The 27,655-nt window shown below is 43.6% G+C and overlaps 15 protein-coding genes across 15 annotated transcripts; 5 read left to right on the top strand and 10 right to left on the bottom strand.

Annotated features, from left to right (window-relative positions):
• Positions 1-1,527: 1,527 nt before the first annotated feature.
• O0I10_005927 (uncharacterized protein) lies at positions 1,528-3,094 on the top strand (the record flags this gene model as incomplete). The annotated part of the gene is made up of 6 exons (XM_058485963.1): positions 1,528-1,619; positions 1,678-1,978; positions 2,125-2,328; positions 2,410-2,493; positions 2,576-2,684; positions 2,760-3,094. 6 exons carry the CDS (start codon positions 1,528-1,530, stop codon positions 3,092-3,094), a joined length of 1,125 nt encoding a protein of 374 aa, XP_058343158.1.
• A 93-nt stretch (positions 3,095-3,187) lies between these two features.
• On the bottom strand, positions 3,188-4,149 carry O0I10_005926 (uncharacterized protein; the record flags this gene model as incomplete). Its single annotated transcript, XM_058485962.1, has 4 exons — positions 3,188-3,313; positions 3,381-3,475; positions 3,547-3,570; positions 3,675-4,149. The coding sequence occupies 4 exons, from the start codon at positions 4,147-4,149 to the stop codon at positions 3,188-3,190; spliced, it is 720 nt and encodes a 239-aa protein (XP_058343157.1).
• Positions 4,150-4,266: 117 nt separating this feature from the next.
• On the bottom strand, positions 4,267-5,371 carry O0I10_005925 (uncharacterized protein; the record flags this gene model as incomplete). Its single annotated transcript, XM_058485961.1, has 7 exons — positions 4,267-4,403; positions 4,466-4,611; positions 4,684-4,768; positions 4,828-4,935; positions 4,993-5,038; positions 5,095-5,232; positions 5,288-5,371. The coding sequence occupies 7 exons, from the start codon at positions 5,369-5,371 to the stop codon at positions 4,267-4,269; spliced, it is 744 nt and encodes a 247-aa protein (XP_058343156.1).
• A 294-nt stretch (positions 5,372-5,665) lies between these two features.
• On the bottom strand, positions 5,666-6,370 carry O0I10_005924 (uncharacterized protein; the record flags this gene model as incomplete). Its single annotated transcript, XM_058485960.1, has 3 exons — positions 5,666-5,828; positions 5,894-6,168; positions 6,239-6,370. The coding sequence occupies 3 exons, from the start codon at positions 6,368-6,370 to the stop codon at positions 5,666-5,668; spliced, it is 570 nt and encodes a 189-aa protein (XP_058343155.1).
• A 642-nt stretch (positions 6,371-7,012) lies between these two features.
• Positions 7,013-7,443, bottom strand: O0I10_005923 (uncharacterized protein; the record flags this gene model as incomplete). Its single annotated transcript, XM_058485959.1, has 3 exons — positions 7,013-7,165; positions 7,232-7,353; positions 7,416-7,443. 3 exons carry the CDS (start codon positions 7,441-7,443, stop codon positions 7,013-7,015), a joined length of 303 nt encoding a protein of 100 aa, XP_058343154.1.
• Positions 7,444-8,424: 981 nt separating this feature from the next.
• O0I10_005922 (uncharacterized protein) lies at positions 8,425-10,041 on the top strand (the record flags this gene model as incomplete). The annotated part of the gene is made up of 4 exons (XM_058485958.1): positions 8,425-8,553; positions 8,644-8,853; positions 8,916-9,074; positions 9,130-10,041. 4 exons carry the CDS (start codon positions 8,425-8,427, stop codon positions 10,039-10,041), a joined length of 1,410 nt encoding a protein of 469 aa, XP_058343153.1.
• Positions 10,042-10,138: 97 nt separating this feature from the next.
• O0I10_005921 (uncharacterized protein) lies at positions 10,139-11,165 on the bottom strand (the record flags this gene model as incomplete). Its single annotated transcript, XM_058485957.1, has 6 exons — positions 10,139-10,153; positions 10,215-10,348; positions 10,407-10,632; positions 10,704-10,826; positions 10,888-11,031; positions 11,097-11,165. 6 exons carry the CDS (start codon positions 11,163-11,165, stop codon positions 10,139-10,141), a joined length of 711 nt encoding a protein of 236 aa, XP_058343152.1.
• A 375-nt stretch (positions 11,166-11,540) lies between these two features.
• O0I10_005920 (uncharacterized protein) lies at positions 11,541-12,428 on the top strand (the record flags this gene model as incomplete). The annotated part of the gene is made up of 4 exons (XM_058485956.1): positions 11,541-11,603; positions 11,675-11,840; positions 11,902-11,922; positions 11,974-12,428. 4 exons carry the CDS (start codon positions 11,541-11,543, stop codon positions 12,426-12,428), a joined length of 705 nt encoding a protein of 234 aa, XP_058343151.1.
• A 48-nt stretch (positions 12,429-12,476) lies between these two features.
• On the bottom strand, positions 12,477-14,938 carry O0I10_005919 (uncharacterized protein; the record flags this gene model as incomplete). Its single annotated transcript, XM_058485955.1, has 10 exons — positions 12,477-12,520; positions 12,598-12,660; positions 12,722-12,855; positions 12,915-13,014; positions 13,076-13,367; positions 13,428-13,569; positions 13,640-13,797; positions 13,861-14,126; positions 14,186-14,390; positions 14,453-14,938. The coding sequence occupies 10 exons, from the start codon at positions 14,936-14,938 to the stop codon at positions 12,477-12,479; spliced, it is 1,890 nt and encodes a 629-aa protein (XP_058343150.1).
• Positions 14,939-15,056: 118 nt separating this feature from the next.
• Positions 15,057-16,143, bottom strand: O0I10_005918 (uncharacterized protein; the record flags this gene model as incomplete). The annotated part of the gene is made up of 5 exons (XM_058485954.1): positions 15,057-15,215; positions 15,291-15,394; positions 15,448-15,757; positions 15,821-15,976; positions 16,033-16,143. The coding sequence occupies 5 exons, from the start codon at positions 16,141-16,143 to the stop codon at positions 15,057-15,059; spliced, it is 840 nt and encodes a 279-aa protein (XP_058343149.1).
• Positions 16,144-16,348: 205 nt separating this feature from the next.
• O0I10_005917 (uncharacterized protein) lies at positions 16,349-18,530 on the bottom strand (the record flags this gene model as incomplete). The annotated part of the gene is made up of 10 exons (XM_058485953.1): positions 16,349-16,525; positions 16,594-16,819; positions 16,891-16,995; positions 17,054-17,099; positions 17,162-17,708; positions 17,774-17,863; positions 17,930-17,953; positions 18,026-18,130; positions 18,234-18,276; positions 18,418-18,530. The coding sequence occupies 10 exons, from the start codon at positions 18,528-18,530 to the stop codon at positions 16,349-16,351; spliced, it is 1,476 nt and encodes a 491-aa protein (XP_058343148.1).
• Positions 18,531-21,703: 3,173 nt separating this feature from the next.
• Positions 21,704-22,964, top strand: O0I10_005916 (anthranilate phosphoribosyltransferase; the record flags this gene model as incomplete). The annotated part of the gene is made up of 4 exons (XM_058485952.1): positions 21,704-22,048; positions 22,128-22,484; positions 22,563-22,586; positions 22,644-22,964. 4 exons carry the CDS (start codon positions 21,704-21,706, stop codon positions 22,962-22,964), a joined length of 1,047 nt encoding a protein of 348 aa, XP_058343147.1.
• Positions 22,965-23,224: 260 nt separating this feature from the next.
• O0I10_005915 (uncharacterized protein) lies at positions 23,225-24,522 on the bottom strand (the record flags this gene model as incomplete). Its single annotated transcript, XM_058485951.1, has 4 exons — positions 23,225-23,557; positions 23,617-23,720; positions 23,777-24,365; positions 24,436-24,522. 4 exons carry the CDS (start codon positions 24,520-24,522, stop codon positions 23,225-23,227), a joined length of 1,113 nt encoding a protein of 370 aa, XP_058343146.1.
• A 205-nt stretch (positions 24,523-24,727) lies between these two features.
• O0I10_005914 (mannose-1-phosphate guanyltransferase) lies at positions 24,728-26,120 on the top strand (the record flags this gene model as incomplete). Its single annotated transcript, XM_058485950.1, has 6 exons — positions 24,728-24,752; positions 24,820-24,923; positions 24,983-25,255; positions 25,317-25,475; positions 25,534-25,932; positions 25,989-26,120. 6 exons carry the CDS (start codon positions 24,728-24,730, stop codon positions 26,118-26,120), a joined length of 1,092 nt encoding a protein of 363 aa, XP_058343145.1.
• Positions 26,121-26,176: 56 nt separating this feature from the next.
• On the bottom strand, positions 26,177-27,601 carry O0I10_005913 (uncharacterized protein; the record flags this gene model as incomplete). The annotated part of the gene is made up of 6 exons (XM_058485949.1): positions 26,177-26,263; positions 26,324-26,561; positions 26,623-26,692; positions 26,746-26,824; positions 26,884-27,022; positions 27,081-27,601. The coding sequence occupies 6 exons, from the start codon at positions 27,599-27,601 to the stop codon at positions 26,177-26,179; spliced, it is 1,134 nt and encodes a 377-aa protein (XP_058343144.1).
• Positions 27,602-27,655: the final 54 nt, after the last annotated feature.

The following is a 27,655-nucleotide window of genomic DNA, read 5'->3' as shown; positions in this document are numbered from 1 at the left end:
TCCCATTCTTTAGTTGCCATGAATGGAAACTTTGAAAGCTACATGTAGCAATACTCCATACCAAATTTACAGGTATAGATACTCAAGCAGTGTTCGTTTCTTTATTGTGCCACGTATTAAGCACTGGATTGAACATTCAAGACGTGGCTGAGGTGTGAGTGGATGTTTGCCCGCTCACTGCGGATTTGCTGCGGTATAGCGTTGCATAAGGTTTTGTTTATTCAAGCCTCGGACGCCGTGTACAAGTGACAATGGCGACAATGGATGACTCTTTTTTGACCAAAGCCATCAAACACCACCATGAGCATCAACATTTGACAGGACTATTGTAACGTCCCACATTGCCATCATGTGGTGGGAGTAGATCTTATTTTACCACCCTGAGAATGATTGTAGCACTAGAATCAACCTATGTTATCACGGGTTAATCCATAAGAAATTAAAGATTAGCTAATCTACTCACCGCCTACTCTATTAGCGCCGTATCATCTTGGGCTTGGCAAGGACGTTTGATTAGCCGCATGCGGTATACACAAGAGTAATTGTGCGTTGATGATCAATTCTTTGACAGTAATCATTGACGTTCAAATGTCTACCCACATGGTTTACTTGTAAGGGAGTGATCTCTTCATGCAATAGCTGTAAAGTATGCGATGTTGCTATTCGTGTATAATAGCAACACAACACATCATAGCAGCTTTATTACGTTGCATAACGAATCGAGATACCCATCACATCATTGAAACTGCGTGATCCGCAACTGCGGTATCGGAAGCAGTCTTTGGTCAACGTTATTCAAGTGCATGGACATAGCCAACAGGTGGGCGGACAAATAGGGTAATGGTGATTCCTTCAAAGTTGCACAGAGATTTAGCGTTGTGCAAGCTGCGGGAGCATCCGATGAATGAGCGAGGTAGGAATGACATAGTAAACAATCCTTTTGATCATTAAAGTATACGAAATGGTGAAGATGTGAATTGATTCAAGTGATATTGATATTCCTGGCGAGGAGAAAATTCGCTGGCTATCTAAGGGAATGGATACAGCGTATGCAGATCTCCCCGGTTTACAGGCTATCGATCGCCGATTTCCACAAATGGACAATTGAGATCGGGATATCATCATCGAAAATCCAAGGCTTATGGAACGCAAACGTATAACAATTACAACGGCTCAAATTGATATTTGGTTGCCAATACATCGATGATAGCCAAGTATAATGATACCACTCTTAGGGTGTTGATCTCTTTGAGGATAATAAAGATGAGGAGGATGATACAAGTTTTGACGTGTGTGTGTTAAAATGGATATGATGATGATGATGACACAGCAAAAGACAAAAGGAAAGATAGGTATAGGTATAAAGGGAGCGACAAGTGAATGATAGAGAAGGTAGTCAAGGTAATGATAGCTGGTATCCAAGGTGAAGCAATGATGGCGACCATCATTTGATTTTGAGTATAAGCTGTATGTGGGTCCCGCTTGATCTTTTTCTTTTTTTCTCTCCTTGCCTTTCTCACTAGCTGCATGGATATTTCAGCACTGTGCTCTACGTCTTCAGAAGAGTGCGATGCATTGCCGTCACCCCATTCGCCAACAAGTCCTCACCGTCCAGAGTCGTATGTATACAACAGTGCCACTATCATTGTTGACTCTCCATTTACACCTCACTTTTAGAGATGCACGTGCTTTGGAACAACTCGATCATGGAGCACCCAACACCAGCACACAACCCACTTTCCGAATGACTTCCAATGTGCAATTACCAAAGTTACGATACCCTACTTCGGCACCACCACCACCAGCAGCAACAACAACGACGACAACTACGCCAACAACTAGTATCCATGAATATCTTCCAGTACCTTCTGTAAATAGCAGCACCCTATTACATGATACATCAAAAACATCCATATCACCCGATACTACACCATTACCGCCTTATTCGCCAATACAGCCATGTGTGGATATAAATCAAGTATGTAGCAGACATTTGGGAATGGACGATAGGAGGTGCGTAGAGCAATGCAGCATCCATCATCGTTCACCATTGGTTATAGCCACGATACTAACAACCCCTTCCTCATCTGCTTCTTGTTTATTTTCCCCTGGGTTGGATAATAGATCATTGGGCAATGTGCTTCTCTATGTCAAGACTTGGATCGGTGTAGAGATCAGGATTGGAGATCGCGATCGGAAATTGACTGGCAACAGCTCTTGGACAACGCCGCACACACAGCACAAAGTTTATTATCATCTCTTGGAATGCTTCAGGAACACCAATTAAGAACCGGTCAAAAACGGTCTCACAATGATGCTGAAATAGAGGTAAGAAAGATGATGATGATGATGATGATGATCCCTAATAGTGTAATTTAAATGACGTATTATTCCTCTTTTCATCATCAGGTCAAGGATTCAGAGTATGCCTTGATTCGTCAGGCTAGACCACCACAAGATGACACTATACGACCAAAGATCAAACGACGTACGGTATGTATCCATCTATACCCATGTGAAGCAGCGATGATGATAAAAGACTCAATTGAACCATGCGCTCTTTGTGTAATAATAGAAGCGGAGCACTGCAGGACAGCGGTGCCATTCGTGTCACACTACAGAAACGCCCGAATGGCGACGAGGACCTGATGGTGCGCGGACATTGTGTAATGCTTGTGGATTGCGTAAGTTAATTGGCTACTGCTGTTTGTGAGGAGGTGTTACTTTTGCCCATATCTGACATGGTTTCCTTTATAAAGATTATTCAAAGCTGCTTAGGAAAGGTGCCTTGACGGTCCAATCAGATCGACAATTGCTTGAAAATGGCACAGCTAAAATCAATGCGACACCTATCAATCGGCCGAATATATCCATTGTGCACTACCCGATCATTCAAGTACAAGCAAAGCCGGCAGGCAATGGAAGAGGAGATGGGATACGATTCATCAACAGGCAACTCAGCTATCCTCAGCGAAATGATTCAAAGCCTTACAACCATAGCAATAGCCCATCCACCACTAGTTTTATTCATGATCATCATGTTACTACCACAGCTAATTCAACAGCACGTATAGTCGAAATTGAGGAGGAATAAGATCTATATTCTATTCAATTCTATTACTCCCTTTTTTCCCTCATGCATAATCGCGATAATTTTGAACCCCCTTAAAAGATGTATTCTGGAATTCTAAAACAAAGTGATAACCGCAACGCATCCAATCAGGCCAAGCGATGCAATGCATCTGCATACTGAAAACTTCCTCTTGGATATACCGGTCAAACCAAAATGATCCATCAAGCATGCCATGATTACCTAGAATGGTTGTTTGTATCAATAAAACACACCTACATGCCATTTCGTTATTGCTCTTGTTGCTTACTTGTGCGCACACAAAGATGCTGAGAACGGTTCCTGCTCCATGTTTAGGTACGGTGAGGATGTTGATGACAATGTAATAGGTTCCAAGGATACCACCTTTACGAATGTTAGCAACGACCCCTGTGTGTGTGTGTGTGTGTGTGTGATGCATGGGAGTTACTCCTTACCTAACCAGGAATACCAAGGGGATGCTACACAGGAACAAGGAATAAAAGCAGGAGGGTTACTGGTTTCGGAATAAAGCGAGAGAGAGAGGATCGGTGCAAAGAAACCCCTTCAAAATCTCATCACTTACTTTTCAATCTTGTGATGGTAGGTGCAGGTCCTCGAAAAAAGACCACATCAATGACCAAGAACAATAAGCACGCAATTGATCCCGTTGAGAAATTCACAACCGATGAAAACGCTCGCCCTGCGATATGATTCATTGTAGCATTGGCCCCTATTACGCGAGATTTCATTGATACACCATCACCACCCATCAAACCAAGGTTAACATTTTCACTTTTTACTATCCACAACCCAAAAAGAAACCAACCCGATTGAAAAGCCACTGCACTTCCAGCAGCAATCAGCATAAGGGTGCACATGAAACTTGGTCCAAGGAAAAATGCCTTTATTTTATGCTTCAAAGTGGTGGTGGCTGTCTTCTCCTCATCGATAGCATTCGGTGCTACTACAGCTGGGTTTTCATGTCCTGCCATATCAAGTACTGTGGATGCGTCTGTGCTTGATGATGACTCCCTTGCATGGTTGCTGACAGCTTCCATATTGTAGTGTGCTCGCAAACAAGAGAAAAGAGAAGGAATAGTAGCCTTTTTTCATTGTCCGGAAGTTTTCAGAGATGAGTGGTATCAAAAGAAGGTTGTTGTGCAACATCCATGGGATCAAAAGCTAAGCCAAACAGATGGCGGAGAGCTCATTCTCCCGGTAATGTATAGGAAAAGATATTGCGCGAGAAGCTTGCTTGCTATACCAAGTAGGAGAATCCCTACCACCCGGACGTATCGAATCCCCAAGTACACTAGAGAAAGAAAAAGATCCCTTGTTAGATATCCAAGATGGTATGAAAGTTTGTGGACATACCTGATAACGCCTCGGCATTGGATGCAAGTACAATGAGGCTAACAAGCCAAGAGTATTCGAGTTGCTTGTAGTCCCATATCACCATCAGAATGAGGAGCATTTTCCCAAAACTTGATATAATCAATGCCATTGACACGTAGTTGTATCTAACATCATCGAGTACGTACTCGTTAGAGCATGCATTGGATAAAGCCATTTCCCCCCCTCCTCCTACATACCTTATTTGTTTAGGTGATGATGGTTGTTGGTATATGAGATACAATCGAATGGCGAGTCGTACACAGCAATGGAACGCCACGAACTCTGTAATCACGATTCATGCGTTAGTATATCCGATGATAGCCGTCTTTTTTACTACTCACCAATGATACACAGAGTCAAGATGTACATGTATTGGTAGTGTAATGGGTGCTGTACAAAGGTCGTTTCATAGTCGGCATGGTACGTCTCGAGTCGAAACCATTTCATATCTACGAGTAGCCCTTAGCTCATATTCCTCCTCCTCCAATCATATGTTGAATCCTTACAAACTTCAAACAGGATCAATAGGATGGCGAAGCGTGTCACGTGTGGCTATGGAGATGCACGTTAACCATGTTGTAGGGTTGCATGGCAACATTGATATCTACCTCGATCCTATTCCCGGCTTGCGATATCCGATTGAACAACAGGTGACGGTATACCTGAGGCTTGTGGAGAAGCATGTCAATGAATATGATGACAAAGTCGTGCTCAATGTACTTGTCAGCAAACTCGTTACACTGATTCTATTGTCTCGTGTCAGAATTCTCCAGCTGTCATTCGCATTGAAAGCTCACTTGCACATGACGTTAAGCGTATGTTGTCTTTGCTGTATTGGGTGTAAAGGTTTCTAACGGAGGCGCCGCATTCAACGCAGGTTGGCATCGGTTGGTAGGAGGAAAGCTGAAAAGAAGATGTCCTATTATGGACGCCTTTGATCCACCTTGACTGCATTATAGAATCCATCCCATCTTTTTTTAGGTAGCCTCATACTTTCTCATGTTCACTTGATTCTAAACATACACAACTCGAAACCCATCTATGTCTTTGTTCAATAATAAAGATGCACTAGTCGCTTGTTCTATTGATTGTTGATCAAAAGGATAATGGATACATCAATTAACCAGTAACAAGTCATTGTTAAGGAAGAACAAAAAAAATCTACATTTGCCCAATAATCTAGCATATTATACACTTGTTTTTTGTTCGTCGTTTGTATCCTTCAATGTATTTGAGCTGCTTGTTATTGATGGCTCCTCGTCGCCGCTCACGGATATAAGCAACAGCATCCAAAGCTGGCATACCAAGTTCGATAAGTGCAATCGCCACCAGAACAGGTGCCCTATAAAGAGTATGAGAGAATGAATAGATGATCCTTCTTCTTATCCTTTCAATAGATTGCATTACCTTCCTAAACCGGCGACACAATGCGTCGCAATGCATGCAGGTGTTGTTGTTGTTGAAGAAGAAGAAGAAGGAGGAGATGTTGTGGTATCGGATGTTGTGTTTCCAAATCGTTCGTCGATCAAGTCAAGCCATGCATCGACAATGTGCGTGGGAGGTGCTTCACCATCACCGAAAACCCAATCATGGACTTGGATACCTTGTTCCTTCAACGGCACGGGGGAATAGGTTGCATAGCAGCAACGCACTACATCGGTAACGTTCCACCGAGTGAATTCCTAAATAAACGAAACAATGTTGATACGGCATTCCACATGTGTGTACGTACTACACCACCAGCTGTCATACTTCAATATAAAGAGGTAGGTTGTTGTTACTTGGTGCGTCGACGATGAGGAACCGCGCATCCTTGTATTCGATAAACGTCGGAGGATTGATGAGTGACCTTTGGCCGCCGACATGAGGCGATCGTGTGTACATTGCTGGAATAGAGATGGATAACATCAGCTACCGCTGTCATGGGGGTTGTCTTGGTTGCAGATGTACCTTTAAGCGTGGGTTCGAGGAAAGGCAAAGTGATTGAAAGTGGGAATTGGAAGAGGACAAAATCGGTACTAAGTGGGGGGGGGGTTGGTTGGGGTTACCGTTAATAGTGTTGGTTTGGATGGTGGTGGTGGTTGCTATGGTATTCCATACAAAGGATAGGTGCGGTTTTATGGTAAGAGGAAAGAGGCAACGTCAGGTGCAAGTAAAAGAATATCAAGCATGAGCAGTATGATCCTGGTAAAAGAGTGATGACGCCGCTCTGGGGCAGTTGATTTTCTCTTGTAAAAGAACGAGTGGAGGAGGAGGATGTGAACCGTGCTTCATTTGTCTCCAAAGAGAGCAAAAGATATAAAAAAGAGGGGGAAGGAGAATACTCATTCACGTTGATCAGCATCCATCCATCCATTGCTGCATGATGTATCGGTTTGAACAAGAATATTGCTGGATCTCTCTCTAATCGATCATCAATTGATAACGACTGTGTTTTTGTACTCTTGCATATAGAATTATGTGTATTGTATTGTCACATTGCTGATCTATCGTCTCGTCTTTTTTTATTTGTACAACAACAAGCAATTATGCTTTGCTCTCGATAGTCTGCTGCTTATCATCCACAATGTTGAGTCGAGCAATGTTGGAGGTGGCTGCAGCGTTGGCAGCTTCCTTGAGCTTCAACTTCTTCTCAGCTTGCTTAAGTTCCTCGGCCTTGATACGGGTCACACGAGCAAACTACAATGATAATGCATTCAACATCTGGATCATCCAAATTATCAATATCGCATCGTTTATTCTTACCTCTTTGGTGTGGTGAAGGCATTCGAGATAATCGTCGCGCTGAGCAAGGCACTGTTGAGGGAAATCGGCACTAGCGTAGCACTTGTTGAATTCTTGCCAGAAATGAAAGCATCGGCCGCGGCCTAATAGAAGCAAATTGTTACTCGGGCGACATTCGATTGGGAAAGAGACGAAGAAGCATTACCGCCATCCAAACCGAAACCAGAGGACATTGTGTGCGAAAGGTGTTTACTTGACGGCTGTGGACAAAATTGGCAAAACTGGGTTCAGCAGCCTTGTGACGTGGATGGCCCAACAACGGCCGTTCGTTCCTGAGCCAGCAGTCCACCATCACTCAGCTTATTAAATAATCTACACCTACGATCATCATGCTAGCAGGTACTACCACCTTCATCCTCATCTCTCGAGCTAGACAATATAAAGAGCGAGCATGACTACAACAATCGCATTGATTCCGTTTCCTGGATACAAGATACATGTATAAAAGTGATGGATTCATTCTTCTTGTCATTGTAGTACACTATCACGTTGATTGGCCTTGCATACAAGTGTCTTTGTTTGGCTCTTCTTTTATTAGCTATCACCCTTCTTACATGTCCTCATTGTTTGCATGTTCTATTTCCTTGTAGATTGCTTTATGCATTTTCATACATGTGGATAACAAAGGAAAATTGATATCGTGCTGCTCATTGATAATGAATCTACACAGCTGAAGGATGTAATATCATATAGTTGAAATCAAGAGGACAAGCTGATAAAGAATGAAAGGTTGCCCAGTTACACAAGCAATGATGATTATCTTCATAAGAGGAGTCAACAACATAATAGATAACATGAGCTTGTCTTTGTCGCTTGCGTAGTAGAAGAAAAGATAATAGACACCATGTCCGATTGGATATGCATTCCAGCTTGAGGAGTATATCAATGTGAGCCATTCTTGAAAGCTACCTATCATAAAGCCAAGGGACTTGATCAGATAGATGACGATAACGACGAGGGTTGCCTGGGAGATCTGCATACGTTCTTAAGCATACGTTGGTCGTCATGGTGACATTTGATAAAGGCACAGTGATGGATGGTGGTGCATCATGCCATAATCCACGTGGCAGCTGCTGATAAATGTTCTTAACCTGGATTCAAAAATCATGCGTCGCGGTATTCTCCCGCTTTCTTCCCGTATTCCTATTACACACATGACACGACAACGGGCCATTGTGACAACTGTCATCACGGCGTTACTCATTGACCTGCTGGCATTCACCATTATCCTACCATTGTTTCCTCGTCTCCTGAATTACTATCGTGAGCAAGAAAGCGATGAGGTATGTGTATAAAGATAGTATCCTTCACGGCCAACGTTCCTCTTTCAACAAGCTACATACGGTATTCTGACACATCGATTGAATATCTAGGGGACGCTACTCAGCTATGCACTTCAAGTGATGGAGCATTATAAGGATTGGATTACAGCATCCAAAAACGACCGTGGCGACAAGTGGGATACGGTGCTATTAGGAGGATTACTAGGATCGATGTTTTCATTGCTTCAGTTTTTCGTTTCGCCTATGATTGGACGTGCCAGTGATCGTATGGGACGACGCCGCGTTTTATTGTTGACCATGGTATATAAAGATACAAAAGTGCATGAAGGATGAGAAGAGGTCATTGACGACAATGAGGATAGGTTGGCAATTTGCTATCTTCTGCCATGTGGATATTTGCACAATCATTTTCCATGTTCTTGTTGGCTCGTATTGTTGCTGGATTGAGCGAAGGCAACGTTCAGCTTAGTATCGCCATCATTTCGGACGTGACCGAACCAGAGAAAAGATCCAGGCATTTGGTAAGCAAGAGGGTAACCTTATTATTGTACATGGGCTGAAAGGAGTATGTATTAGGCTTTAGTGGGTATCACTTTTGCGGTTGCGTTCACACTGGGACCAGCTATTGGTGCGTGGTTTGCGTCTGTGGATCTCAGCCAGCTTCATCCGATAGCAGCAGAGCGACTTGGCATTTATCCATATTCAACACCTGCCTTGGTAGCACTCGTCCTTTTGTTGATTGAAACAGTGTACATTTACTTCAAGCTACCAGAAACCATCAATGTGCATTCGAATACAAGCAAAGACTCCGATGAAACCAGCACACAACCCGTATCCGATGCACTTGATATTGACACACGACTCGCCAATTTAAGACGACTGAAATGGATTCATGGATTGCACCTGTTTCTATTTTCGGGCATGGAGTTTACTTTGGTGTTTTTGACATTTGATGTGCTCGACTATACCAACATGCAACAAGGCAAGCTATTGGCATACATGGGTATTCTTTCAGCCTTGTTACAAGGGGGATACGTACGTCGCAGAGTCCAAAAGCTCGGTGAAAAGGCATTGGTATTACAAGGCATGGTATCCTGCACAATTGGCCTTGTGTGTTTGGGTGTAATGTCATCATCCTCTATGTCAACCACAAGCTCTGTACGATGGCTCTACGCAGGTGTTTCTTGCTTGGCGTTGACAACGGGCACGGTGGTGAATTGTTTGACAGGGCTAGCAAGTCTACAATGCCAAGATGACAAGGCTAAAGACACCCATCCTTTGCTGGCCAAAGGTCGTGCTCTTGGTGAATTCCGCAGCTCTGGTCAATTAGGTCGTGCTCTCGGCCCAATATCAGCATGTGGGTTGTATTGGATTGCTGGTCCTCAACGATGTTATGCAGCGGCCGCTTTCGGTATGGGTCTAATCACTATTTTGACAGCAGCAGCAGCACCCACCACAAAACATACCACCAAAGCAAAGAATGAATGAACGCATCATTATTACATTATTCATAGATAATAAAATAAACTTTGTATTTAGATAATTGATGGGATGGTGGATTCCATTTCTATTATAAGTGATGTATTTAAACAGAAGAGAACTATAAAGCATGATTAGGTACATACATGTCATTGTAAAACATCATTCGTTTAAATGCTTACATAATTGCTGGGCACAATGCCAACGGAGCCATCTTGCTTCCTAGCCTTCCACCAGTTGCCGTTACGATCAATGATCTCTAGCTCCTCATTCTTGGAGAAGGAAAGCTCACTTGGATCTTGGGGGTTGGCACGATCTGTGAAGAGTATTTTGTTAGTATGAAGATAGTCAATAATAGCAGAAACAACACGTACATGTGTGCATAGCCTTTGCAGTGGTGTAGGATCCAGCTTCGCCTTCACCGGGACTTGAAGAACCAATGGATGGCAGAGGGTTTTCCTTATTACGAGAGTAGCTGGATTGGAAGTTACTTGGGCGAATAGACGAAGAGATGTTTGGGATGTTGACATTGTTGCGACCATAAAAGAGTGGATAGAGACGAGACTCCTCCGAAATGCCGAGCAAGAAGATCCAAAAGCCCTAGCGTAATATATGCATGGCATAAATCACTCATGTACTCCGATGACAACATGTTCACGTATTCTTCTTACCTGCATAATGATCAAAATGATAAGACCACCCATAGTGGCGCGACCACCGGGAGTACCATCAGCCTTAATCAATGGGATGATATAGGTGAGGTAGACAAAGCTAATGGCTAGCAACGTGAGAAGCTATAGGAAAAAGAAACATGAGTCAATAGCAAAGATCACATGACGACGACGAGTAATTTACCATGCCACGATGCGGTAGGAATCCTCCTAATCCCAAGGCCACCACTACTCCCACCGTAAAGAATAGCTCGAAAATGATAATCCACCATGCAATTCCATGCAATGCAGCGACACAAGCGCCTACGAAAGCAATGATCCATCCAGCCTAATAATAAGTGGTGGTGGTAAGTGAGATGGTACATGTCTCATCAAGAGATGCCAACTACTTACCACTGCAAAGCAAGATGTGATAAGCACAAGAGGGTTTGTCAAAGGATAAATGTTTCCGTAGCTGTCCATGATGTTGATGAAAGGAAAAGACAAGCGAAGAAGAAACGTTGAGAGATGATGCGAGGATAAATGGTATCCATGAACTGGGGTCAATATCGGTTGCAAGGGCATTCGCCTCAAACCCATTGTGCATTTGTGTTTTGACAGCATTGACAGGGGCTCGTGATGAAGGGTTGCAAGGGATCGGGGGTGGTATCCATGGATACTGTCGTTGGGACAAAAGTCTCTTTTATGCAAAAAAGTACGTTGCACACACACTACTCCTTTTTCTATATTCGACGAGCCAGGCTTGTGTCTTGAACTCTTCCTTTCTTTCCACGCTTTCTATACTTGGTCTCCATAATCCAACGTGTCATCAAGTTCCCTTTTTTCACTACAATCGTAATGGTGCTCGTCAAAGATCAAGACGGTGTCACGCGCAAGTATGCATGCATCACCTGTATCAAGGCAAGTTGGACTCTGATAGTCGCCACCCATTGGCATGGAGGCAAGGCTGATTGCGTTGTATATTGAAGTAGGGACATCGATCGTCCAAATGTGAGCACACGCATCGTAGCCTTATCGAGATCAAAAGGAAAGGAAGGCCGTTGAGTCAGTGCAACACTTGCAGGGAGCTTCGAGTGAAGAAGAAGATGCATATCAAATGCAGCTGTGGGAATAAAAGTGGCCATCGCAGTGCTGAAGGTAAGCTACCCTGGTTGGATTACCTTGCCATCATCCTAACGAGGATATACATCTTCTATAGCTTCACCATCACCTACTGCAGGTATGGCAATTGGATGTTTATTATGATCTCATTGGCTGAAATAAGGATCAGTGGACTTTGTTCATCGTAGCAAGAGCATGGATGATGCTACTACGTCTACTACTACACCTGGCCCTTCCTCTTCCTCCTCCTACACCACCACCGCCAAGAACTCAAGCGATGACGTGCACCTAATGGCAAAGATGAATGAAGACAGCGCCGAGAATGATGCCCTATCAAAGTACAAAATCGTATCCTCCTCATCTTCACCTATTCTACCACCCATTCGGCATCCTGGTCAACATCTTTACAAGCGATCAATTATCCCCATCCATGATCCAACCGATGATATTAATAGCGATACGCCCATCTACAAATCTGAAGAAACCGATGCACCAGATCGCCACGCTGTGCTAGGAGAATTATGCAAGACCAGCCCAGATGATCTGATGGAAAAGCTCTATAGCCCTTTCACCACCGCCAAGAACCTGAAACATCACAGAAACACTGATCCGGAACAAAGGTAAAGAGCATTAAAGCATTTCTTTATAACAAGGGATATCGAGAAATGATCGCTATGTAACTCCCTCCTCGAATGTGTATACCTTGACATACCCATCTACAAAGTTGTATATAAATACCTTGCCTTTCTTCTCTCCTCCCCCTGCCACAATTGCTGCCTATTAAAACAATTACCATCTCCAGAAGAAAACACCAAAGGTCGGTAGGGATGGAAAATGACATCACGTACTTCAAGGTCTATAAACAGAATAATGATAAGGTCTTTGTTGTTGGGTTGTAAAAGTCATTCAATGCTTACCTTCGTGCTCTTTTATGACGGCTGTTACTTGCCCTGTTAGCATGTTGAATACAAATAGTTGACCATAAATAGTTGGGGCTAGTAGATATCGGCCGTTGGTGGTGATTTTCACAAGCCAGGAATTCGCATGGTAGCTGAATGTGTGTTGTGTTATAATGAGCCTGAATGCACCCTATAATATCGATCGACTTACTCCTCATGGCCATATCTCTTGACTCGTTCCAGCTGAAATCGACCTCCCGTTTCTGAAGGAAAGAGGAGCTTATGCAATGTGCAAACATTAGGGATGGATGCTAGTAACAAGATAGTCAAAACAATGAAATGAAACGTTATCCAAAAATATAGTATACGTACACAGCCCTTCACCGACATCGCATATTTCAGCTCCTCGACTAATGAACCATGCATGCTGTTGTTTGGATGCTTCCTTTTGATCCTCCGGTGATCCTTTTTCTTTGTTTTCTTGGTGGTCATTGTCCTTTTGCTGGTCATCAGCTTGCTCGACTTTGGCATTATCTGATTTGCTATCGTCGTTGGCTTTCTCGGCGGTAGTGACATCTTGTTCCATATCAGACTCATCGAGCCATTGTACGAATTTTCCACAATCGCAATATGAGGAATAAATGTCTTCGAATGTTTGGAGTAGCTATAGCAATGCACGTTACTCCCGGTCGTCAAAGACATTGCGAATACAAAAAAAGCATACCAGAGCTTCCTCGAAATCATACAGCCGTAGGTGCGCATCACATGCTGCCATAAATAACTTGTTTCCCGTATTGGGTACAAAGGACACTGTAAATGCCATGCATGTCAACCCGTCGTCCATGGAGATCGAATCTACAAGCGTACTATAACAAGTACGTTGAGCTATTAGACTAGCGTGGACGACAATGTAAGAGCAAGCAAGCATTGACTCACATCCAATCTTGATCCATTTGCCATTTGATAATATAGCCATCTTGACTTGTACTGAGATAGTAGTTCTTGCCCTTGAACGACACGGCTTTGATGCATAAAACCTCTTCAGCATGTCCATCCAATTGTCCTACTCGGTTGCCCGTTTCCACGCTAAAAATCTAATAGTACGTTATATGAAATTAGTCAAGGGCATTATTAGCAATAGCTTGTTTGATACTTGCCTTTATCGGACACGGCAAAATGTGGTTGTCATCATCTTGGGATGACCATACAGATCGATTCTTGAGTTTACCACCCGCCACGATCAATTCTTGGTCATTCGAAAACTTGCCGCAATAGAATTCCTCAATCTGCGTTTCTCCATGATCTCGTATGCGTCTCAAAAGCTTAAAATTGTCTGCAATGTCCCAAAGTTGGATCGCACCCGTACTTGAAAATGTAGCCAAAATTACCCCATCCGGTGACAAGGTCATAGCAGTAACAGGTCCTGGTAAAATGATGGTTAGAAGGCCATAAGATGAACCAGCATAAGCAACACACACGTACCATGATCACCCAAATTTTGATTAAGTGCTTTCACCGGGTACTTTTCATTAATCACATCCACCATCGGGAATTCTCTGTCGGCATGAAATTGCCAATATGAATCAGGGTACTGCTTGGCAAGCTCTTCAACGGCAGCTGGATCATATTGATAATCTTGGATTCGCGTCCTGCGTGGAGGGGGTCGTAGCAACAATGCTGTGAGGAGCTAATAAACCATATTTGGAAATTGAGAAGGTAGTCATTTGATGTAGGGCTCATCCACGCTACCTCGTTATCGCGTTTCTTGGCCTTGGTTTTGGCTTGTTTCAATGCCCGAAGCTTCTTTTCACGCGTCTTGTTGAGCATAGCAACCACTCTTCTCGTTGACACGATGACCTTTTTGTTTCGTAACGGTGGTAGCTCATCAGCCTCTTCAAGCAGATCATCCGTATCAATGCTATTAACGTCATCTGTCATGTTGCCATCACTGCTGCTAGTGGAGCTCGAAGTGTCAAGTTCCTCGTCGCTCTCATCCTCATCATCATCCTCGTCGAGCTCTGACATGCCATCTCCAGGTTGACGCTTGTTCTTTCGATGTTTGCATGTCATTTTCGTGACCAGCTCAGCAATTTTGGAACGTGAACTTTGAATAGGTACAGGTGTTGACGGTGATAAAGATGATGACAATGGTGGAGGAAGGTCGTCAAGTGCTAAATCATCCAATGGTGGAGGCGAGTCATCGTCAACGATAATCATTTCATTTTCATCCGACATGGTACTGAGAACAGGTATCCTTGAGAACAAAGAGCAGTAAAAAAGAAAGAGGAAAAGGTAGCGTGTCAAAAAAAGGAGAGGAGGAAAAGGTATTCAATGCATGTTTCAACTTCAGCAGCTATTGGATACAAGGATACATGTCTGTTCTACGATGATCCATTACAGGCATTTCAATTCTAAGCTTATTCAAGTAATCAAGGTCTATAGGTGCCATGGCCAAGGTAGGTAATGTGGTATCTGCGCACCGTGCTAGAATCGTTCCCCATGGATCGACAATCTAGTCGAAAAGAAAAAAAGTCAATGCTCATGCGTTGGGATGAAACGCATCGGTATCCATGTTACACAGACTCACCATGGCGTTTCCATAGCTGATCCTCTTTTCATTGTGTTGACCCACTTGAGCTGCAGCTATTACGTAGGTTTGTGTCTCGATAGCACGCGCGCGCAAAAGAGGCTCTACATAACATGGATCAATCCCTTGTTCTCTTTATCTGTTCAAATCCACTTACCCCAATGTGCCATTCCAGTCTTGACTGTGAAGGCGCTTGGAAACGTCAAAATATCAGCACCTCGTCGCCGCTGTGCAATCGAAAGCTCAGCAAATCGTAAATCATAGCAAATCTGGGGCCCCACACGACCCAAAGGTGTTGTTACTGGATCCACAATAGCGTCACCTTGTTGAGTGCTCTCACTTTCCAAAAGCCGAGGACCATCTTTGATATCGACATTGAAGAGGTGCATTTTGCGATATGTGGAGACAATGCTGCCTTGGTCATCAATGATCAAATGGGTATTGAAAATGCGCGTAGATGATAAGCTCTAGAAAAGAGGTTTGATTGGTTACAGTATCCTTCACACGCATCATAGTCTACCATAGTTTACCTTTTCATGCACGCCGACAGACACCCACATGCGTTCCTTTTTCGCACTTTGTTGCACCCCTTGGACAAACTCTGAATCTTCTATACTCGTTGTCAACGACAAGGCCTCGGGAGTCGATCCTGCAATGAAGTCTGATGCTTCGGGGAGAAAGATCATCTAATGGTCGCGTTACCACTACTGCTGCATACTTGTTCATGGAAAGCAACTCTTACCTTGGCACCATGAGAAGCCGCCCGGGCGATTAGCTGACAGCAAGCATGCTTGTTCCGATTGATAGTTGCAGTAGCGCAGAATTGAGCAACGGCTGCCAAAGGCGACGACATTGCAAGAAGGCTGTGAACTTGTGGAAGGAGGAGAAGGAGGAGTGCCGAGAATTCATTTCGATTTTCGCAATTCCCATAATCGTATGCACCATAGCAACAGTAGCAACCCTCCACATACAATTAAGTAGAAGTCGTTAAGATGATATATTAGTTTGATTGTTTACAAGAATAAAGGTAGTATATGTAGCTAAAGGTACAATTCATTTCATTTGGTGTCTGATAAAGGTGCCTCGACCTTCTCGTCAGAAGCAGAAGATGTTGCTGGTGGTGCAGACTTCTCCATATCTTGTTGAGAGCCTTCAGCACTGCTGCCATCATCAAAGTAACGGGCGAGTTCTCGTTCCAATGCAGCACCTTCCAACTTGGGCATCTTTTGAGCCATCTTGACAGGATGACAATGACGTAGTTGGACAACCAGTTGGAGCAAGTGGACAATGCGTTGGCTTGGACACGAGTACGCAAAGGATTGATTTCAGCAGGATACAACCAAGTCATACCAAGGAAACCAATGGCAAAGAAGGTGTTGAAAGTGAAAAGTGTCAAGGTAGCGACATCACCTTCAGCTTCGGCCAATACAATGTTGCCTTCAGCATCACGACCACCAGATGAAATACAGCCTGCAAGAACAGCCATGGAGCACATCATACCAACAAGACCCACAAACATGAGCCTGCGACTATAAGAGATGAAAAAGCACATGTGTCAGTTATCGTTGTTATGTATGATACAATCTCCATGTTAACTTACCGGCCGAATCGCTCGACACAAAACATGGCAACAACAGCTGAAAGCCAATACTCGGTACCGTTTACGGCAGCCAAAAGACGAGACATGGAAGCATCAAAGCCGAGACTATAGAAAGCAAAATGAGTACAAATGTATGCATACAAGAAAAGAGTCTCCTACTTACGATCGCTCAAAGAGAATGGTGGCATAGTAAGTGATAAGGTTGATACCTGCACCAAGAAACGATCAGCATTGTGCATATGATATACATACACTCATTTCCTTCACTTACCGCAATACTGCTGCATAGCTTGAGCAATGACACCAAGCAACATGCGACGGAAGTGCTGTACACGACCATGTCTCCAGAATTCGCGCCATGAGAAGCGTTCAGTTTCGAGAGCAAGAGTGTGTTCCAAGATAGCAATGTCTTCAGCAACTTGCTCTGAATCGACATCGACACCATTGAGACGAGCAATGACATCACGGGCTTCTTCGACGTAGTTCTTTTTGAGCAACCAACGAGGGGAGTCGGGGAGGACAAGAATACCGGAAATGACAACGAGAGCAAAGAAGGCTTGGAAAGCAACAGGGAAGCGCCAGCGGATTTCACCTGTGGTATGATAGAAGCCATAATCGATCCAATATGAAATCATGATACCAAAGCCAATAAGCATGCCTTCATTCATGATTAGATAACCACGATCCTTTGGCTTGGCACATTCACTTTGCCAGGTGGGAATTGTACTCGTGACCATGCCATTACCGATACCGGTGAAGATACGGCTAAAGCAAAGCAAACCATAGCTATTGGCAGCAGCTTGAATAATTGTACCAGCCTAGAACAGGAGGTGAGTGAGCGTGAGAGCATGAGAGGGAATGAATGACATGGGATGATGCTTACAATAATGATAGCAGTTCCCCAAAAGGTGGAGACACGACGACCAAGAGCATCACCAACAAAGAGAATTAAGATTGCACCCAAAAGACATCCCTATCGTAGAGCATGATCAGTCTTCCCTTGCCGCATATGCATGCATGCAGCTCAATGTTGCCTTACAATTTGATAAATGGACACCATGTTCTTGAATCGGATAAAAGTCAAAGTTAGTTTCTCGAATGATATCAATAAAATCATATCCCCGCCCATGCATACCGATTGTAAAGCTGGAGTACCAGTACATTGAGTAGGGTCTTGACAAACAGGATCAGATGGAGTATAGGGTGTGGCTGTAGGAAATTGTCTTTCGAATTCCTCAAGCTGCAAAAAAGAACAAAGAAAATCGAAATCATGTATAGGTCAGCACCATGGCAACCAATTTATTCGTAACCATCACCATCCTCATGGCAACACTGCTACTCACCGTGAGCAAAGAACTCATGACACCTTGGTCATAACCAAACATGCTATACAATAGACAATAAGTATTCGACGTCCAAAAAAGTCGTCAGCTTTGCGTATTTGCTCGTTTACTCACAGACTACACAAAGGATAAAAAGGTCAATCAAATCATTTAATGGGCACATGGATAACTAAATCATGCTTACAATCCAGCACCAGCGACGAAGCCGATAGCTTTGTTCAAGTAGACACCACGCAGCTTTTTGCCACCTTGGATGCCAAACTCGGGTAAAGTCGTGAACCACTTCTTCACGCCCATGGTTTATTTTTTCTTTGGAGAAGCAAGTTACGGGATGAAGATGCTTTTTTTGCCCTGATTTATCCCCACTTTTAAAGGCTAAATTCTTCCATATAGAGTATAGCATATCGCTGTTCAAATGGTGGTTCATGGTTGGCTGTAATAACGCGGGGCGTCTTCCCCACCAATACGAGGTATCACTCTTACAGCAGGTACAATTGCCCGCCTGTACCTGCTTCTGGGATCCTATCGGCGAATGGATCAGAAACAAAAAAGCGGGGATGATGGATGTGGAGTATTTTCTGGAAGGATGATGAAATACACATTGCCATGATGCTCAACGATTTTCCACTAATAGGGGTAGTACGTCGTTCGCCACCCTGTACCCAATGTAACGATCCTTTTCAAAATCGTTTTTAGTAAAAAGGACAACGCCGTTCAAGGAAATGTCCTACCAAAAAGGTGATAGTAACACAAGCCATCAGCTTGTGTATGTGTACATGTTTCTGTCTGATCTTCTTGTGTGCTGGTGTTCCATGTGATGTGTGTGTGCACTGCTGTGTACACCCATATTCCCTCCCCCGACACAAAATCGAGTCGCCGGAAAATATAGCCGATCAACGGGCAAAGTTCGTAGAAAATGGTTGTGTGTGTTCTTGTTTAAAGCATGATGATGGCCAAAATGGCCATTGCATTAATCGACAACTTGTTTTTTTTTCTCACCTCGCCTCCTTTTTTTCATTTTCTTTTGTCTCAATGGATTCCCATCCTTTCTTCAGTCTCGTGAGAGGCTGAGCCCCTGTTAGTGCTCATGCATGTTTGGTCCAACAGCAACAAGAAAAAGGTGCTTTCCGGATACAAGAAACTGATGGAAACATTTTGCCCATTCCCGATTGTATGTTTCGTATGATTGGTCGCCGCCAATTCGATGGTCTTTTTTTCCCTCACTGATCACCCCATTGCAGAAAAACACACGCAACAGCAGGTATACCGATTGAGTTTAGCGTGAGTGATGTACATGTTGCAGCAAAGATTCTATACAAGTTGCTATGATCACGACGTCAGGATCATGTAAGCATTGATAAAGTCAACATGGGGGACGATGCACGGCCCTCTTTTTTACGCATGGTGGTAGAAAACTTTAGGGACAACAATGAGCGGGGGAAGAGAGAGGGTGGGGGTTGAAGCAATGGATACGAATGACGATTGGTGTATTCACACACACTCACACACATACATACATGTGCTTATGTGTTGTCTTGGATTTGGTCTTTGATCAATGAGGAAGAACCCGCAACATCATCAGAGGGCGGTTGCACGCTATGATGTCACTGCTGACACACTCACACAGAAAACGGCCGATGATTTCCATGAAAAGAAGCTGGAAGAAAAAAAAACAAGGTTGATACCACAAAGTGGTCGTGGAGCAAACCATATCAGGCAAAGGTAGGTCTGAGATTTGGGTGGGTTGATGAGACAAATGGACCCTTGTTCTCACTGCTAGGCCTCTTCAGCTGATTTCCATGTATTCCAGAGGAGAAAAATCAGACATGTCGTCTGGGATATCCACACACGCTATTTAGTTGGCTATATTGATGTGGGGCGGGCCTATGAAGGAGCGTAAAAATGCCCGTGTGTGGGGGATAGCGGAAAAGTACAAACCTACTTTCGCTTTTTTGTACCACCTGTGCTGCGCGGAATTACAGCCAAAGTTGTAAATTCTGACAGTATTGGTCACTTGATCGTTGCAGAGTGAGTAGAAATCAGATTCTACATTCTGTATACCCCCCATGTAAGATGAACGTGGCTGAGTGAGAATAGTAAAAAGCCATCATCACACACACGAAGATCACCCTTCTCAGCTCTCTCTCACAAACGGCATCTTTTCTCCTTTGTGGATTTCCTTTCTTTTTGTTTGACCCCTTCAAGCAACATTAACAAGTGGTAAAGGGTTTCATGTACAGCGTTTTGCAAGTCGTTGGCATGCAAAGTTTTCCCAAAAAGCTGTTATCGTCTTGGCAATGAAAATGAATAATGTGAGAACATGATTGTAATGAAACACAAGTGACCCACCCGATATCTCGGTAAAACAGTGAACTATTTGCCACGCTTGTTTAACGGTTACAAAAATGCCGATTGATAGAGAATGCATTGTTCCTGGTACCTGTGTCATTTTGCTTTTCTTGTCCAATGGCCATGTTGCTGCTCAGCGGTTCATTGTCCATATTGGTTTATATCGTAGCACCCTCACACTTTTTAATGCATGTGCATGTACCATATGCGTGTGTGAGTTGATGCAACTTCTCACGAAGAGCAGATGATGCTTAGCGTGTGTTTGATTTTGCTTACGCAATCTGAACACAGGATGTATATATATGATAAGACTTTTCCCTCTACAGGAATACCCATGATGTGTTCTACATGAAGAAAAAGAAAAGCTCTCAAAAGAACGAGATCACAATCGAGCCTACTTTTGCACAAAACAGCTGTCCTACCTCAGTCCAACCACATTAAAACCTTGCTGCTTGCATTATTGAACCCAAAACACGTGCCTCCTTTGTTTTAAGCCATTTTTAATTGTTATCAGCTGCTAGACTATACAACATGATGTGCTTCAGCCTGATCGCGTGAATTAGCAGCCATTAGTACTACACGGGAAAATGGATCCCCGATTCATGTTAAGCCTCACCACCAACCTAGGGTCATCCAGCGTTACACGAAGATTGCGATAGAGAATAAAAGAGGATCACCAGAATGATTGTGCCGTGAGTTTGAATATAAAAAAGGTCATTGTCTTTTGTGCTCTTTATTGAGAAACCTCGTTGAAAAAGGGAATCCAGGCTTATGGATGGGTGCATGAATGGATGATGATTGGTTGAAAGTGATACCATCGATGGTAGATTGTCAAATCAGGAACGACAACTGGTTGATGATAATCAAAAGGACAAAGAAGACCATAAATTAGGGGAGAGAATGAAAGTAGACGATACAATGAACAGCAATAATGAGCCATTGGGGTCATTTGATGTGTTGGTTACATTGACAACATTCTTACCATGACTCATGTCTTGTCACCACAGGCGCACGGACGCATATTTTGTGGCAGAAGGGAAGATAATCTCCGTGACTGATCACTTTTCAAGGATAATTTTCATTCTTTTCCACTACCACCTCCTCCCACTCGACCCGCCAACATGAAGGACATCATAAAGACCCTGATCCACAATCCCGAACACTTTTCACCAGACGATGCCACAGTCGCCATCAATGCCATCATGCAAGGCTCAGCAACTCACAGCCAAGTCTCAGCATTCCTGATCGCCCTTCGCCTACAACAAAAGGATCAGGACCCATCCATCGTAGCAGCTTGTGCACAAGCCATGCAAAGCCATGCTCGTCTTATTCCATACAACCATTACGAACACCTTGAAGGCAACGTTGTGGATATTGTTGGCACCGGTGGTGATGGACACGACACATACAACGTATCAACGACCGCATCCATTGTTGCTGCAGGTGCAGGTGCCAAGGTAGCCAAGGTATGTAACATCATCATCATCATCATCATCATCATTCAACCAAGGAAGCTTTTTCTCTAACGATACTCTTTTTTCATAGCATGGTAATCGAGCAGCATCATCTAGATCGGGATCAGCGGATCTTATGGAAGCACACGGATGTCATATCAGCAAAGTGGAGCCACATCAAGTTCCTGATATACTCGACAAGACCAACTTTTGTTTCCTCTTTTCACAAACCTATCATCCAGCCATGAAACAGGTCGCTGCTTTGCGAAAGGAGATTGGTGTCCCCACTGTATTCAATTTACTGGGTCCCATGAGCAACCCTGCCAAACCATCCCGTGTCGTTGTTGGCGTTCATTCTCCTCAAGTGGGTGCCTTGATGGCAAACGCATTGAAATTGACGGGTATCAAGGAGCTTTTGGTAGTATGCGGTGCAGAAAAGTTGGATGAGGTAGGGTCATTGTTTCATTATGGGTGGCTGGGAACCATTGTGCTGAGACTAACCCGTTTCAATTTTTGATATTCATAGATCAGCCCTGCTGGAGAAACACATGTAAGTGGCTTTTTGGTTATTGGAAGAAAGAATGATAAGCTCATAAGACGTGTATAGTACTGGCGAGTACACAACGGCGGTGATGTTGTTACAGGCGTTCTTCATCCTACTCATGATTTCGGTCTTCAAACACATCCCTTATCTGAAGTGAAGGGTGGAGATGGTGCACACAATGCAACGATCCTACAAAGTCTTTTGAACGACGAATTGCCCGAAAATGATCCTATTCTTGACTTTGTGTTACTCAATGCCTCAGCGTTGCTTGTTGTCAGTGGAATTGCATCGGATTTCAAGGATGGTGTTGCAAAGGCACGTGAAAGTATCAAAGGTGGTGGTGCAAAGCGAGTGCTTGAAGCCTTCAGGACCATGACACATTGAACAACACACACCTCTATACATATGCTCTGTAGTAATAGATTGTACACGCATTGCTTGAATGAAACACAATATACCATCATTTGCCGCATTGTATACTCATAGAGGGATCGTATGTGACCCCATACAGCTGTTGACTTAACTTCATGGTCTAAGGAAGTGGATGGGTGTTTAAACGGATGAACAGGGCATGGCATTGAACTTGCAATATGAACCAGAATGATGGAAAATGTATATTTACAAATGCTTTATGTAGTATAAATTTACAAGAAATGGGATGTACGCGTTTGTAGGATGGTGTTAAATAACGTGAGCGTATTTTCTCGGGCAGCCAACAATTGCTGATCCTTGTCTTCCTTTGAATCAATGCTTTCCATGTAACCGATTTCATCTTGCAACGCGACCAATAAATCACGCACGTCATGCTCCACAGGAAGTGGGTGAGTATACTTTACATTCTCTACCATGGAATGCCTTTTCAACTTGTCGATAGCTTTGGCAAGAACACGATCCGTTATGCTGTACATATGAATAAGGTTGCTCTCGATTGGATGGATCACCAATTGCTGATCTGGGGTATATAGCAGCGAGGTTTCCTAAAGAGAAAGGGGTGTATGAATAAACCCATCGGTCTCTAAAGTCATATCACTCTTACCGTGTTACGTTGCAAATCAAGCAGCTTAATGATTTCGTCCAACACCATCATGGGATCTTCTTTGACCGACATGGATGCACGTGACCTGAAAAGCACATGAAGCTCTATAACCATTTTAGTATATTCATATTTCTACTTTGATTGTTGATGAGAATCATACCTCGTTCCACCCCTGACTTTATCCATGTTGGTGCAGGGCTATTCATTGTTTCCCATAAAGGTTGTACCGGCTCGCTGGAATGCAATTCGGCGTTCTTTGAAATATAGTGACAGCTTACATCCAAACAATCGGTGAGTTGATGCAAAAAGACATCATCGAGCATTGTAAAAGAGGCGTATAATGTTGCCGACTTTCCTCCAGGAATCGAAAGAATAGTGTTTCGATGGATCGTTTGTGGTAATAAACATTGGGCGCCTGTTGATAATGCAAGGTGAACGCGATAAAAGGTGGATGATGATGGATTTTCAACGATAGCACGAATCCAAGCAATGTCGCCATTTTCATGAGCCCAAAGTGTGCAAGATTGGATGATAGGTTGGCATGTGTTTAGCTGCAATTGCTCATCATGATCGTTGATAGAAGTATAGAATGATGATGTTGGTGCTGCCGGCAATAAAGATACTAATCCAGGAGGTGGTGCAATACGTGGCCGTTTTCGTTTCGGCATCATATCCATGGTAAATGCATCCTTCAACTCGCGACTAAGCACGTCCTGGGAGTCCAGTAATACTGCGCGTTTTGCTTCGGCCTTTTTGTCACACGGGGTATTAGAAGGAAAAGGGATATAGAAAAATAGAAAAAAGAATATGGAAGCTTACTGTTTTCTTTGCTCGTCGTAGTTGTGCTTGTGCTTTTGAAAGACGATTCTGTAGCTGATCGAGTGTCTGTGCCAAAGCATCGCTCATGACCAGATTGTCGGCGGAAAGGAGTAGCAAAAAGGCGCGTTGTCCAAGAGTGTCTTTTATTGGTCGGGAGAAGACTAAGGTCAAGCGATCCATCCTCCGAGTACAGCATTTCCTTTACTGCTTTACTCTCCTTAACTTTTCCAATATTCGCCCCTCTTCACGTTATTCCCTCTCTTTATCCTCTATCTAACACATACATTACATTATGAAAGCACTCATTCTTGTCGGTGGTAAGTTGTAGACGACTCATGCAACCCCATTGCAGCTACAGATGCTCATGGCTGTCTCATCATCTAGGTTTTGGTACTCGTCTTCGTCCCCTTACTCTCACTTTGCCCAAACCTCTTGTCGAGTTTGCTAATAAGCCCATGATCTTGCATCAAATTGAAAGCCTTGCCAAGGTATGTTTGTCCCTGAATCTTGTAGAATGGATATTCATTCATACGCGTTTATGATATAGGCTGGCGTTACTGATATTGTCCTTGCTGTCAACTATCGCCCGGAGATCATGGTTGCTGCACTTAAGCAATATGAAAAGGAATTTGGTGTCACTATCACATTCTCTGTTGAAACGGAACCCTTGGGTACAGCTGGTCCACTTGCATTAGCACGCGAGATCCTCGGCAAGGACGACAGCCCATTCTTTGTTCTTAACAGCGACATCATTTGCGACTATCCTTTCGAACAACTCAGAGATTTCCACCTTGCACATGGATGTGAAGGCACCATTGTGGTATGTCCTTGTACATGATTGTATCTATCCTCTTGCTAATCTCCATTGATGTATACCCTAGGTCACCAAGGTCGATGATCCTTCAAAATATGGCGTCATTGTCAATCGTCCAGAGAGCTCTCAAATTGAACGATTCGTTGAAAAGCCCAAGGAATTTATCAGCAACAAGATCAATGCTGGTATCTATGTTCTTAGTCCCAAGGTTTTGGATCGTATCGAGGTGAGTTGATAAGGTTTATGATAGATGGAATACATTGGATACTAACAATGATATATAGCTGAAGCCCACATCCATCGAGAAGGAAGTTTTCCCCTTTGTGGCACAAGATGGCCAATTGCACACATTTGATCTTGAAGGATTCTGGATGGACGTTGGTCAACCAAAGGACTTCTTGACCGGCACTTGTTTGTACTTGAGCCACCTTTCCAAAAAGAACCCTGAAGCTCTCGCCAACCCCACCTTGGATTATGTGCATAAGGGCAATGTTATGGTGCATCCAACTGCCAAGATTGGTAAGGGTTGTCGTATTGGCCCCAACGTGGTAATTGGTCCCAACGTTGAAATCGGTGATGGTGTTCGTCTTCAGCGATGTGTGGTACTCCAAGGTGCCAAGGTTAAGGATTATGCCTGGGTTCAATCTACCATCATTGGCTGGCACTCTTCTGTGGGTCGTTGGGTAAGTGCATAATCATGTTTGTATGAGCATGGATGTTAACTACCATTGCTATCTAGTCACGATTGGAAGGTTGTTCAGTCCTTGGTGATGATGTGACGATCAAAGACGAAATCTATGTGAATGGCGGTTCTATTCTCCCACACAAGGGCATCTCAGCCAACATTACCGAACCCCAAATTATCATGTAAATAGACATTTCTTGTCATTAAATCATCATATACAAAGGGAACAAGCATCTGCTACATTAGGATTGGGTGGTGTGTGCTTTAAGCCAGGGGTGCTTTTCTAGTTGAACAAGTTTGGGTCTTTTGGAAGGTTCCTTTTGTAAGATCTAAGAATGGTATGTATTGAGCATGCTGAAGGATGAATGGCCATTGAATTTTCAGCTTACCGAAGATATGAAATCCTTTGCCTGCGCACTGAGATGCTCTGGAAATGTGTAACGTACTCCAACAATGGATTGATAGGTTTCCGCATAATCATCATGCTCCGTTTCAAACGGCGGGTAGCCAACCAGCATCTCATAGCATAATATACCAATAGCCCATACATCAACTCGTTCATCATGTGTCTTGTTTTCAACCATTTCGGGTGAAAGGTAATCAAGCGTGCCACAGAATGTACGCCGCCTAGATAAGATGATCAATGGGACATGCTATTGCAAGGAAAAAGAAAAATGAAAACACCTACCTTGGCCATGGATCATGCACTGCCCATCCAAAATCTGCCAACTTTAAGCGTCCTTTCCAATCGACCAACACTAACGGCAATAGTCAGCTCAATACTCACATCACCGATAAATAGGCATCTTACAGTTCTCGGGTTTGATATCTCGATGGATCACACGTAATGCATGTAGATATTTAAGGGCACTGATGACTTGAAGCATGAGCTATTAAGAAGATAAACCGTTGGTAAAGAGTGTAAAAATGTTGTCAGTGTATCACTTACTTTGGCTGCATTTTTCTCAGATAGACAGCTGTGTTCTTGGATCACGTTATTCAACGCACCCTTTTCAGCGTATTCCAAAACGATATAGACGTTATCCTCATCATGAAAGTATCCGTATAGTCGTAGGATGTTTGGATGTCTTGGAGAATGTATGGATTAGCTTTGAAGTCAAATGATCTTATGGTGGCAATCGTTACCGTAGATGACCTTGGATCTCGATTTCCCTTTGAAGGAACGAGACAATCTTGGCTGCCTCCATTTCTTGTTTCTTGATGATCTTGAGAGCGACGAGTTGCTCGCTTGACTTTTCCTTTGCCAAGTATACAGTTCCAAATCGACCATTGCCAAGGTGCTTGCCCACTTCAAAGTCTGCGATAGTCCATGTGCGTGTCCTTGTTGTATCATCCATAGACAATGCTTCTCCCTTGGATGGATCATAGGTTGCTTCCACAGGTTTGACGGTTGCACTGACACCATGATATCGACGTACTGAAGGTGAATCCATCACGTTGCCGTTGTCATCGTCGGGTTCCTGTTGTGCTAGCCGATGGAAGTATTCAGCTCGCTTTTGTCGTGAAAGAGAATGGTCATGCAGAGGATCGGCTCTCGTCGGGTTGAATACGCGCGTGCGTCGAGGGGTATAATCAACGTAGACTGAGAGAGGTGGCTCGTTCATTGGGGTCATCGTGGGACGATCGTTGTCGCCATGGCGTGACATGGAGTTGAAAGAGGTGTGTCAGATAATGAAAAAAGCACTCTACTACTACTACTA

The sequence above is a fragment of the Lichtheimia ornata genome (assembly GCF_029851405.1).
Source record: "Lichtheimia ornata isolate CBS 291.66 chromosome Unknown scaffold00025, whole genome shotgun sequence".
NCBI classification, from domain to species: Eukaryota; Fungi; Mucoromycota; class Mucoromycetes; order Mucorales; family Lichtheimiaceae; genus Lichtheimia; species Lichtheimia ornata.
This window is presented reverse-complemented; position numbering and strand designations above follow the sequence as displayed.